Raw genomic sequence first — 13,472 nt, forward strand, 5'->3', positions numbered from 1 at the left:
GGGGTTGTAAAGTCAGAAGTTTTTTTTTTTTTTTATCTTAATGCATTCTATGCTTTAAGATAAAAAGCCTTCTGTGTGCAGCAGCAGCCTCCCCCCGGCCCCCCTAATACTTACCTGAGCCCCATCTATGTCCACGAGTGTCTCGGCCGTCCAGGACACTTCCTCCTGGTTGGCTGAGAAACAGCAGTGGCGCCATTGGCTCCCGCTGCTGTCAGTCAGCTAGCTGCAGCTCGGCTTGGAGCGAGGGGCCAGGAGTACAGAAGAGGGACCAGAGAAGAGGAGGACCAGGACTGCTCTGTGCAAACCCAATGCCCAAAGCAGGTAAGTATAACATGTTTGTTATTTTAATAGAAAAAAAAACGATACTTTATAATCACTTTAAGGTCCATTAACTGCTTTATAAACAAATCTACAAGTCAAACTTACCAGAATCATTTTGGCCCCCAAGGCTCCATGCACACTAGCATTTTTTTTAAGCTCCTAGAAGCTATTAGCATTTTTATTCTTCTCCCAGAAGCTAAATAGTGTGTACATGCACAGTTTAGGCTATTAGCATTTTTTAAACTTCGCATCTAGGAGCAGAAAAAAAAAAAAAGCTGAATGCTCCTAACAGCTTTTTTCCCCTTCATGTACTGCAAAAAAGCTACTGGAAACTGGCAAAAAAAAAAATGCTATTATCAGCATTTTTCATCCAGCGTTTTTTTGAGCTTATGAAAAATGCTAGTGTGTATGGAGCCTAGTGTTCATTTCTCCTGTGGGCATCAGTAAAACGTATGGCTCATTGGTAAGTGCTGTGTCCCTAAACCAACAAAAGATATATTTGATCCCTGTTTTTGAATATAGGGTCACTTTTTTTTTTAAGCTGCGAAGTATATGCAGTTGATACACACTGTATGTACGGTATGTAATTGGATTTTAGCACTGTCCTTTCCTCACTGGACCATGATCTTTTGGCAGACAATTCTTTGTTACAGTTGGGCATAAGGAGAAAAAGAGAACATAGTTTGAGACACTTTACTTGCATTTAAGCCCTGGTTCACATTGGTGTGATTTGTCATGTCAAATTGGCAGCAATAGCACCGTCCTAATCGTAGTTTCTGTACTACTTTTGGCGATTTCTATTGACATCTGTGCACAGATGTCTCTGAAATCTCCCCCGAAATCAGGACTGACATGCAGTAATGAAATGGTGAGAGTTCCCGCAGTCAGTGTGAACCAGAGCTTAAAAGACATTTCACATGTTATATTTGTGTACAGTGTGGAACAGAACAGAAAATGTGTATAAAATGTGTATAAAATGCTTTCTGCTTATCTGCCCCTAAGCAAGTACACAAGCATGTATGAAACCAAAAAAGGGAAGTCAAATTTTACTTGTCCCTAGTTTCTAAGTTGCTTGTCTGTTTGACCCAAATGTCCCCTTATGTTCCTTTACTATTTTCCTGTAAAAGCGCAGCAATTCCTGTGAGTTACCCAAACCACATAGCAATCATACTGTGTTCATGCAATCTATTGCACGGGTCAATTAAAAGTTAACGACACCCCCAAAAGCAGCTTGCAAAATGTAGTGCTTTTTCATGCAGATCCGGTGCGATTTGAGCAATTCAAAATAAATGGGCTCAAATTGCTCCTCACAAAATTGCATGTGATGTGCACAGGAATGCGGTGTGACTCTTGCAATGTGACAGTGTGAACCGGGGCTTATAGACATTTGTATGTGAAGAACACCTATCCACACCTTGTTTTTTTATTAGATTGCTAGTTGGTGAGGTGAGGTTTAGCTTTAAGAGAAGCTCTTTGTTATTGGAAGATCATGGGCATTATATGGTACAGTAGCAGGCATCAGTCACAACTTTTAAACGAGAAATTTTGTAGCAAAACAAATCTCTCCATTTTATATTTTAACATTTGTTTTATCAAAAATTATAACAGCACCAGTTTGTGTTGCAAGGCGATTTATACAGAGTGGAAAAAAGGGCAGAGACCTTAGCCGAAACACAGGTATAAGCCAAAAAGACAACAAACAGTTGTACAGCAGAATTGTTTGACAGTATCTTTTCAGAACAAGGTACTGGGAATGTCCCACTTTGGTATAAAAATATTTAAACATGTAAAAGTTAAGAGAATGCAAATAATTTAAAAAAAAACCCTATGTACAAAATGAGCTCTCCGGTAGGCCACGTTACAATCATTCCAGATTTCTAGAAGACCGGTGGTGTAAACTTCCAGCTATTAAAAAAAAATTACAAATCTTCAAATACAAAAATGGTTATTCAATCCAAAACTAACCAACAAAATTCTGGCTTACTTAGGAAGTGTTTAAAAATCTGTTCAGTATATCTGTATACACTCTGCTGAATATTTCATCCTTTGACAGAAGACCATCTATAGCTGCTGAAACAAGAATGCAAAAAAAAGTTAGTTATGAGGGTTCAGCTAAATTTCATAAGAAAAAAGTGGTAATCTAAAAAGGTCGCCCACCTGTGCTTCTGCATTGTTTATACAATTTAAAGTGGAACTTTAGTCAGAAAATGAAGCCTGATAGATCACTTCAGGCTGGCCCCTTTTGCAGCTATAGTGATGTAAAAGATTAAAAATAAATGACTGTACTATTTAAAATCCAGTCATACTCTGTCTCACCCTGCTCTGCATATGCTCAGTTGCCCTCTATATTTAGGCACTGTTCCGAATTTGTAGAGGCCATGCTGCTGACAGCCTAAAGATTTACTGCTGTTTAGGGGCTCTAGGCTTCAGAAAAATGACTGCATTCAGCAAGAAGAGACAGGAGCAATGCTGAGGGCAATTTACAGCACACACTAATTTTGATAGCATAATTATTCATGTGGAATGCATGTTCCTTGCTAAAGAACAGTATTTGAGAGGACGGGCAACTTTAATAAAATTGATGGTCAGAAGGAAATACAGTAGTGACGCAGGGTGAAAAAGAATAAAGTGGTTATAGAGACTCAGGATTTTTTACCTTTTTGCACAAAGGTAAGAAACCTCCTCTGTGCAGCAGAGTTCAATCTTCCTCCAGTGATGTGCACGAGAGCCTGAGCTCTCCAAGGACTCCCCTTGCTCATTGCTGAGACAGCAGCCAATGCCCATGGGGGCACCTGGCAGGAGCCAAAAGCACTGGCAAGGGACCCGAGAAGAGCAGGATCAGGGTTGTTCTGAGCAAAACCGCTTCACAGAACAGGTAAGTATAACATGTTTCTTATAAAAAAAAAAAAAAAAAAAAAGAAAAAAAAGAAAGCCTTTAGTTTTTCTTTAAGCCAGAGTGTGCAGTAGGCGACTCAACACTTTTGTGAGTGGCGTTTGAAGATTTTTCAGGACACCATAGCTTTTGAACAAATTTAAGATTTCGGGAATGGGTAGTGCGATAGTTGAGTACAAGCTGTCTTTTAATGGACTTCTCACATTAGAGGTCATTTAGCCAGATCAGGTGAAAATCTCATGTTTAAATAACAGAAGGTGCCTCGAAACACCCCTTGCTGAAAAATCTCAGAGGAAGACTTGCTTAGTTTCCCACTTTGAAAACTGGTAGAGAGGGCAGTCAGTATGTCAAAGTGTAGACACCTTAAAGCGGAAATAAACCCACTGATTTAAACATTTCTCAAAACAATCAAATTCAAGGCATGTTGTAAATGATAACTGGTAAAGCGGAGCTCCACCCAAAAGGGGAAGCTCCGCTTGTTTGCTTCCTCCCCCCCTCCGCTGCCACATTTGGCACCTTTTGGGGGGGGGGGGGGGGGACCAGGTACCCATGCTGTGGCAAGGTCTATCGGAAGTTTGGCCCCCCTCCCCCTTCCCCCACCGCTGAGCCATTCAGAAAGCGCAGCTTGCTTTGCGTATGTGCAGTAGGGAGTCGGCTGTGAAGCAGTAAGGCCTCACTGCTGGTTTCCCTTACAACAAATGGCGGCAGCAGCACCCGAGAGCCGACTGGAAAATCGGCTGGGGTGCCGACATCACGGGATCCATGGACAGGTAAATGTCCTAATATTAAAAGTCAGCGGCTACAGTATTTGTAGCTGCTGACTTAAATTTTTTTTTTGGGGGGGGGGGGGGGGGAACGGAGACGAGACGACTCCTCTTTAAGCACACTAGTAACTATGTTAGCTCTAAACTGAACTGTCAAGCCATTAAATAAATAACATTATAGCTGACCACGTGTGCAGCACCATGACAACTGCAGATCAAGCAGAGGTCAAGATGTCAGCTTCCTTGGCTGTAAAGGATGGGAGGGTTTAGTTTCACGTCTCGATAGATACAATAGCAACCTGGCCAGGTTTTCTAACCTTGTCAAACCTAACCCTTGATAAATTGTCACTGTAATTACCAATCTCATGATGAGCCTTGGTCATTTATTTAACAACTGGCATCCTTAGCCATTTGTCCATAAACTGTTTAAAAACAAACAAAAAAATCTAATATCCTGTCTTTTCAGAGCCAGGAGCGATAGCAAGTAGTGTTCATGTGTTCCTCTGCACAAATCAATGAAGACTGGAAGAAAGCCTACATGGCATACTATAGCAAAACAGTACCCAAAATTAGCACACTTACCAATGCTTACACCACTTTCTTCCATTTCACATCGGTGTTTTAAATACATTGGCCAAACATGACCATCAAACAGCCCTGGTGGGTCTGGAACAGTGTAGTTGCGGCCACTGCAAAAGAGAGAAAACCATATAGCTATAAATTATTTGCCTTAATTTAAGCTGTACTAGCAAAGCAAAATACTTCCCACTAAGCCCCAAACACTGAAAACTTCCAGCTAAGCCCCAACCTTACACATTGCAGCTATACCTATTCAGAACCACATTCGGGTAAACCAAAGTTAGTAAAAACTCCTCTGGTAGTATGTGCAGGCACTGTTGGATGCCATCATTCATGTGTCAGAAGCCTTTAAGAGACAGAATTACCAAGATTCATAGATACCTGGGGTCTAGCAACAGCAATGACTGTTTGCAACATGCATTACTGTTATATACATACTCAGTTGATACAGAAACCAAAGTTAGCCTTTCCTAAGAAACAGGGAAAGCTCTGTGAGATGCAAGTAGAGGCGGGCCGATCGGCTGCTCTCCTGACAGGGGTGGGGGGTCTGCGCTGATTGATTATCAGTGCGCCCCCCCCCCCTCCCCCAAGGATGCCCACCCAGGATCACCAAGAAAGCCCACCCAGAACCACCAGGGATGCCAATCAATGCCCAATAGGGATGGCACTCAGTGCCCATCAGTGATGCCTGCCAATGCCTTCTGATCAGTGCTGCCTAACAGTGCCCACCAGTGCCACCTATCAGTGCTGCATATCAGTGCCACCTCATCAGTGAAGAAGAAAACTCACTTATTTACAAAGTTTTGTAACAGAAACAAAGAAAAACTTTTTTTTTTCAAACTTTTTATTTTTTGCGCTACAAATAAAAAAAAGACAAAACTCCAGAGGTGATCAAATACCACCAAAAGAAAGCTCTATTTGTGGGGAAAAAAAAATGATAAAAAATTTGTTTGGGTACAGTGTTGCATGACTGTGCAATTGTCATTCAAAATGCAACAGCACTGAAAGCTGAAAATTGGTATGAGCAGGAAGGGGGTGAATTGCCCAGTATTGAACTGGTTAAGGAAAGGTTTTCTTCAAAACTACAAAAAAAGAATGCCCCAACTCTTGCTTGCAATTAGGCTGTAGCGACTGGAACTAGCTATACTAAGAGGTTTCATATTATATAACTATTGTAGCACTTAAAACTAATGTATGCATCTTCCATAAGTCTAAATACTCATGTGCAGGTAGAAAGAAATGTCAAACCTTTTGCATTTATTTATTAATAAATACATGCATTTATTTATTAATAGGTCATTATTAAATGCATGCAGTTAGCACAAGTACCAGATTTTGATCTGGTGACTACCCCTTGCGATCCCCTATACAGGGGCACATAGCACTCAACCTAAGAGAGCAGAGACATGGTTGCGAACCAATGTGTGCCTCATATAAAATGTGTTGACAAGGACTTGCTGATGCAAGAGAGCAGAGAGATGATCTCAGTTTGTAGTTTCTGCTTCACAGTCCAGACACAGGCTGGAGATGGAGAGTGACACTACAGCATTACTTATAAGCAGTGTCTACCACATGCCTCTGTAACTCTAAGAACTAGATGGACAGAAATACAAATCATTTGGCAGGTAAACTGCTCCCACTTGTGCATTTCATCTGTATTTATCCATCTGCCTGTTCAGCTTTTACCAGTCAGGAAAGGATCAAATGTGACTAGAGTTTATAATCGACACTGCCTACATTTTAAAAAACGTACAGCATTTCTTAAAGCACACACACTTAAAAATGTAAGATCTGTTAAACCTTGTTAAAGATGGTTCTTCATAGATTTACACTTACCTGCGTCTCCTCTTGCACTCATCGTATGGAATGGTTAAGTAGTAGCGTTCAGTGCACATGCTTGCTAACAACCTGTAAAGAGAAGGAAAAATTAATTTAAAGTGCACACAAGCACAGATTAAGATAAAGGAATCCAGTGGTCCATTGGCAACAGATTGCAGTTATTATCATTTAGAGATACGGAGACTGGTTTACTTGTAGAATCTTGCAGTAAAGTCTGGATATAGTAAGCAGCTGTGCACTAAACTCAAAGCTTCGGCTGGAAGACATCTTAAGTTTCAAACCCTCATCCAGTAGTATACTGTGGTAAAACTCACTAGCCTGTGCATTGCAGAGGCAGATGCTAAAAGGCTTAGTGCAACTTTAGAGCCTAACTCCAGGTTTTATGTTACTTTAAATATTTTGTTTGGGCTAAGCTGGCCCAAACAAACTATTTCCTTCACCAATTGCTGTGGCCGCGGTCAGTGCTGTATAAACTGTATGCAGCGCTGTGCTTCGGCAACAGAATGGGGACTTTCTGTCCCATTCCTAGATCAAAACTCGGGCTGAGCACTGCTTAGCCATTCACAGGAAGCTTTGTATTTTATCAATGAATACAAGGCCCCCTCTGATTGGCTGAGGTGGAGAGGCAGGCAGATGTAAGGCTTTCCACTTCAGCCAGAGGAAGCCTTGTATTTATTCATAAAATACAAGGCTTCCTCTACATGGCTAAGCAGCGTTTAGTCTGACTTGATTTTGTTCCAAAAGCAGACAGGAAGTCCCATTACTATTGCCAGAACACAATGCTGTATTCATGATGCTACATACAGTTTATATAGCATTAACAGCAGCCCCAGCAATTAGTTACGTAATTAGCTTGTTTGGGTCAGCCCCACCCTGAATCAAAGAATACTTTTCCCTGTAGCCTTCTGTTTTGGTTTGCATTCGACATGGCATGAGTAGCTCCATTCACACATCCATGGCATCCATTTACAGGGACATTTAAAAAGAAGGACTACAAGTCCCATCTTCCACCATAGCAGAGGGACCCGTAGACTGCAGTGGAACATAAGTGCAGAAATGTCACCGCATTTGTAGTCAATTGTTTACTACCTCCAGCCCAATAACTGAAGGTTTGCCACTCTGTACAGACCTGGAGGAAAATAATGTATGAGCCTTGCAGCAATACTTTGCAGGCATTAATGCAAAAATCTAATAAATGCACATTTAACCACTTATGTACCGCCCGCCGACATTATACGGTGGTACTTTGAAGTGGAATATCGTTGTCATAGCAGCAGCTAGCGGCCATAACCCTGGTATCCACTTCTTCAGCGGGCGGTCTGCTTTCAGATAAAAGTGGTCTCAGAGGCGCATTCACCGCGAGATCACTTTTATTGGTGGTGGGAGAGGGCCCCCCCCCCCCCCTCCTACCATGCTCCGGTGCCCTCCACCGCCAGCAGCGGCGGAGGCGATCAGATCCTGTCCCCTCTGTGGTATGGAGCTGAGTGAGGGGAAGATGGTCCCTACCCAGGTCCATACCACTGCAGGGTGGAAGCGACCTGAAAACATTACAAGGGATGTTTACATTCCTTGTAATAGGAATAAAAGTGACACTTTTTAAAAAAAAAAAAAGAACAGTGTAAAAATAAAAAACAGAGTAAAATAAAAAAAAAAAAAAAAAATAAAATTTTAACGCGCCCCATCCCGCCGAGCTTGCGTGCAGAAGCAAAAGCATATGTGAGTAGCGCCCGCATATGAAAACGGTGTTCAAACCACGCATGTGAGGTATCACCGCGATCGTTAGAGCGAGAGCAATAATTCTAGCCCTAGACCTCCTCTGGAACTCAAAACATGCAACCTGTAGAATTTTTTTAAACATCACATATGAAGATTTTTAAGGATAAAAGTTTGTCGCCATTCCACGAGCGGGCGCAATTTAAGCGTAACATGCGGGTATCAATTTACTCGGCGTAACATCATCTTTCACAATATAAAAAAAATTGGGCTAACTTTACTGTTGTCTTATTTTTTAGTTCAAAAAAGTGTATTTTTTCCAAAAAAAAGTGCGCTTGTAAGACCGCTGTGCAAATACGGTGTGACAGAAAGTATTGCAACAACCGCCATTTTATTCTCTAGGGTGTTAGAAAAAAATATATATAATGTTTGGGGGTTCTAAGTAATTTTCTAGCAAAAAAAAAAAAAAAATTATTTTAACTTGTAAACAACGAGTTTGAAAAAAGGCCCGGTCTTAAAGTGGTTAATGTGAGTGCATTTTTTAGTATTTGGCATGAGGTGAGCTATGACTATAACATAAACCAATGGCGCTAACCATCACAGTACAGATGCAGGTGTCAGTTAACATGCCAGTTTTCATAGTTTTAAGATTCATGAAGAACCAAAAATTTACTTGTGGTTATAAATCAAGAATCCTTCCAGAATCAGTATCTGAACATCAGAGTTAGAAGAAGCTGAAAGGGATCTTCCGTGAGACCGAGCAAACTTCACCGGATTTTCAACCCAGGCTGTTACTGTATTCACCATGGCCTCCATGTCTATGGCCGTGATCACTGCAGATTGAGAAGTGAATCAGAAAAGCAAAGTAGCAAAAATGTAATGTGTTTTTAAGTATATGGATTTTAAAAAATAAAAAAAAGTGTACTTATGATATACATTACTGCTTCCTACAGCGAACACCGTTCTTACCATCCCATTGTTTAAAGCCATCGTCACCAACTTCTATCTCATCTGGTGGCTGAAACATAGTGAGCAATAAACAATGCTGCAAATGATGCAGCTCCAAAACACACACAATGGAAGAGAACATTGATAGAAAAAGCCCTTTCAAAAAGATAAGTTTGCCCCATAATCGACAAACTAATCCCAAAAAAGGAAAGTGTCAGATTAAGAGAAGACATGCAACAGAAGGAAAACCTTTAGAAAAGGACTAGGCAATGTAGGCACTGTAACTGTACCACAGCTATAGTATACTATATCAAGTATAGAGGAATATTGGCAGGCAGCCTTCAACTGCACTACAGACTTTAGGAAAGAATCACAGGCAAAACTTACCTTATAAAAGTCATCCTGGTGGACCACACAACAATTAGGCAAGTTACCAACTAGCCTTTTCGTCAGAGTCGTCTTTCCACCATTGGTAACACTATAAAAAAAAGTAAATAAAAAATATTAATAATTTAATTCTCAAAAAAGGAAAAATGGGTTACTCACTTTTGAGGGGTCATAAACAGTACACTGCAATCTTCATGTCCAGTGTGCAGCTCCGGGTACTGAATGTTTACTTGCGCTTGTGCATTTTTTTTACATGTCAAACTAATATGATGGCCGCACACCGGAGCAGGAAAGTCCAAAGGATTCCAACTTTATTTGAAGTAAAATCCATACCATGCACAGTGTCAGAGTTCCATTGTATGAATTTTACTTCAAATAAAGTTGCAATCTTTTGGAGTTTTCTACTCCGGTGTGCAGCCACCCTATTTGTTTGACAGCTTATTCTTGGTTGCGAGGCGGGCTTGCTACATTGGGTATTGTGAGCCTACCTTGAGCAGTGCAGCTATTTGCTTTTACATGTGTTTATTCAGGTACAAAAAAAATGCAGCATAATGTACCCTTTCTAAACAGACATAAGGGTATGTTCACATCAGGTGCAGTGGGACTGATAGGCGGCTTTTCCACTGCAGTCCCACCAGAAGACAAGGCAAAATGCCTCGTCTCCTACCTGGCTGGTTCACGCCACCCCAATGAAAAACAGTACCGCATGCTGTACTTTTTTCCAGCGCAATGTGAGGCAAGCCACCACTGTGCACCCTGGAGTGGCCAATAGAACTTAATGAAATGTCACCGTGCGTCATTAGAAAAGTTAACAGTGTGATGCGCCGTGATTCCCACTGCTTTCGCTTCATGCAGAAGCTGGTGTAAAAGTACCCTGAAAGAGCCTCGATGGTGTAAACTAGGCTCAATTAAATACATTCATTTTTTTCTTGCATATGTAACCATGCTGCATTTAGGAACTTTTTTTACTGCATATGGTATACATGAGTCCTAAATCACAGACCTCTGAGAATAAACCGAAATCTGCATAATCAGTAGTAGGAACTAGGAAGGAGGGCATATGGAACATATCTGAGCTCCAAAAAGCAGAACAGCGCTGAGGTAGTTATTAAATTATATTTTAAATGAGGTCCAGTAAAAGATTTATATAGGATAATAAGAACCTCTTTTCTTTGCATGTGATTGGGTATTTTTTGTAAATGTAAAGAAAAAAAAAAACTGCATTTTTGCTTGCACATGATTGGATGATCTTTTATAGATACTAATAAGATAAAACAAGTCCAGAGACAGACAACAAAAGAGGTTTTTGTTTCCCCTATATAGATCTTCTACTAGACCTCATTTAAAATACTGTGTACAATTCTGCAGCTCTCACCTACAAAAAGATATTAAGAAAGGTAATCAAATTAGATTTGAGAAATGTATGCCCCTAGACCACCTGATGGCGCTCCCTGCATGTTGGGCCTCTGTATGTGGCCAGGCTGTAGAAAAGTCTCCCACATGTGGTATCACCATACTCAGGAGAAGAAGAATCTATTTTGGGGTGTAATTTTTGCTATGTACATGGCTGCTATGTGTTAGAAATATTGTATAAATGGACAAATATTCTATTGGCTTTGCTTGCAGCAGCTTGGCATTGCATGCCATTGCTGAGCCTATCTACTAGGACCCCCTGGTCCTTTTCCATCCTAGATTCCCCCAGGGGTTCTCCCCCTAGTGATCAAATTGTACAAGCAATAATGCTTTTTTTTATACAAAGAATACCCACTCACATGCAAAGTAAAGTTTTACCTCATTTAATAAGCTCTGGAGCAACTGCACATGCAAAGTGCAGTCTATTTGCCTTGCGTAAATCAACCCCACTGTATCTAGTTCTGGAGACCTAACTTACGAAAAAGGTATTGATAAAATTGTGGACCAGTTCACACCACATGCAGTTCAGTGCGTTTTTTATTTTCATCAAAAATGCACCGAAAGGAGGTTATATGGTTTTCAATGGCATAGTTCACACCAGTGCTTGCAGTTCCAGAATAAAAAAAAGTAGAAAATGCTGCATTTTTCCAGCACTGGACTGGAACGCTGTAAAACACATCAAAAACCGCACTGGAACACACATGTCCTTATTTAAAGTTAAGAAAAAAAAGGGGGGGGGGGGGGGGCACTGGAAGGCATCAAAAACATGCATGCAGAAAAGCATCCGGACTGCCTTTCTGTGCGGTGAATTGGCCCTAAATGAGTCCAGAGACTGGTAACAAATGCTGAAAGATCTGGGGGATAAAACACTTCAGGAAAGAGTTAAGGAACTTATTATGTACAGTCTGGAGGAAAGAAGGGAAAGGGGAGACATGATTGAAACCTTTAAATACAACAATAGGGAGAATACATTTCAGGAGGGCAGCATTTTCAATATCAAACCAAAATCAAGAGCACAGGGACATGACCTCACTCTAGCAGGAGAAAAGTTCAAAACTAATCTTAGAAAGTATTCATTTACCAAAAGGGTAGTTGATGCTTAGAACAGACTTCCAGCAGAGGTAGTCAGTCAATAGTAAGTGGCTTCAAACATGCTTGGGACAAACAGATCTATACTCTCAGACAAATAAAGTTAAGAAAAGAAAAATATACATATATACATATGTAAGAAATGGGGTAGACCCCTTAGTCTTTTCCTGCCATCACGGTTTTTGTTTAAACCACCTCCTGCCCCCTTTATAGCTGAATGACAGCTACAGCACGGGCCTTAATGACGTTCCTCCCAAGCATGAGCTGCCTGCGCGCCCCCCTGTGATCACTGAGTCTATGAGACATGATCAGCAGTCAGCCAATGACAGTTGATCACGTGATGTAAACAGAAGATCGGTAATCATTTTTTTTTTTCCCCCCCTCGCACTGGAAAAAAAAAAAAAAAAAAAAAAAAAAAAAAAAAAAAAAAAAAAGCTGATCACCGGCTTTTGTCAGAGGGACATCGGTCCCTCACACAGAGAGCCGCGGTTGCCTCATCAGTGCCATGCCACCTACCAGTGCCAATCAATGCCTATCAGTGCTGCTTATCAATATAACCTACCAGTGCCATGTCTCAGTGCAGCCTATCAGTGCACATCAATTAAGGAGAAAAATTACCTGTTTTCAAAATTTTATAACAAACTATGAAACTGTTTTTGCTTAAAAAATGTCAGTCTTTTTTTTGCCAAAAAAAAAAAAAAAGTGATTAAGTACCACCAAAAGAAACCTCTATTTGTGTGAGCAAAATGATATAAAAATTTCATTAGGGTACAGTGTTGCATGAATGAGTAATTGTCATTCAAAGTGTGAGAGCGCTAAAAGCTGGTCTGGGCAGGAAGGGGGGATTAAGTGCCCAGTAAGCAAGTGGTTAATTAAAAATGCTTTATAGGGGCTTTTTCACATGGACAAAAAAAAACCAAAACGCTGTGTTTAGACACGCATTTTTAGCACGAAAGAAAGGATCTTGCTGGCAGAGCCCCAGTGTCACATACACACCTAAAGTACTCAGGTATATAAGCGTACATGGGGGAAACCTGTAGATCTGCACGCCTAAAATCTACAGATGAGTCTTCACTTTCTGTGCAGGGCTAAACACGGCATGCATTTTCAGATGCCATGTGTATGGACTCACTGATTACTATAGTGCTGTGTTTAGATGTGTACATTATTTGTTTATTTATTATAACTAACAAGTGGTAGCCTAGAGCTCATTCACAGGGACAGAAAACTTTTAAAGGTAGAACTTTTTCTGTCCCCGTGAATGAGCTCTAAAGCTACCATTTGCTAGGGAAAAAAAAATATATAGTAATATTAATACACACATATATAAATATCACTAGACGTTTTATGCTAGTTTAAAAAAAAAAAAAAAAAAAAAAAAAAAACCTGAACACACTACATTAGCAGTGCTAGGTGTGTCCCTGAAGTTGGCGGGATTTGGGGAGTAATATGAGGACACGCTATTTAGGCGGGAAGTTTTCCTTAGCCCACAGCGGTGAACCCCGTTCCAGAAAAGAAGCTCCATT

The 13,472-nt window shown here is 40.7% G+C and overlaps 1 protein-coding gene across 2 annotated transcripts; it reads right to left on the minus strand.

Moving 5' to 3' along the window:
- Window positions 1-1,864: 1,864 nt before the first annotated feature.
- Window positions 1,865-9,535, minus strand: NMRK2 (nicotinamide riboside kinase 2; the record flags this gene model as incomplete). 2 transcript variants are annotated; one of them, XM_073594167.1, is given in 7 exon segments in its annotated part: window positions 1,865-2,226; window positions 2,306-2,388; window positions 4,561-4,667; window positions 6,394-6,465; window positions 8,783-8,942; window positions 9,079-9,127; window positions 9,445-9,535. In XM_073594167.1, coding segments are annotated over 6 exon segments (562 nt in total), but the record flags the coding sequence as incomplete, so codon positions are not given.
- Between the last annotated feature and the right edge of the window lie 3,937 nt (window positions 9,536-13,472).

The sequence above is a fragment of the Aquarana catesbeiana genome, linkage group LG01 (genome assembly GCF_042186555.1).
Source record: "Aquarana catesbeiana isolate 2022-GZ linkage group LG01, ASM4218655v1, whole genome shotgun sequence".
NCBI classification, from domain to species: Eukaryota; Metazoa; Chordata; class Amphibia; order Anura; family Ranidae; genus Aquarana; species Aquarana catesbeiana.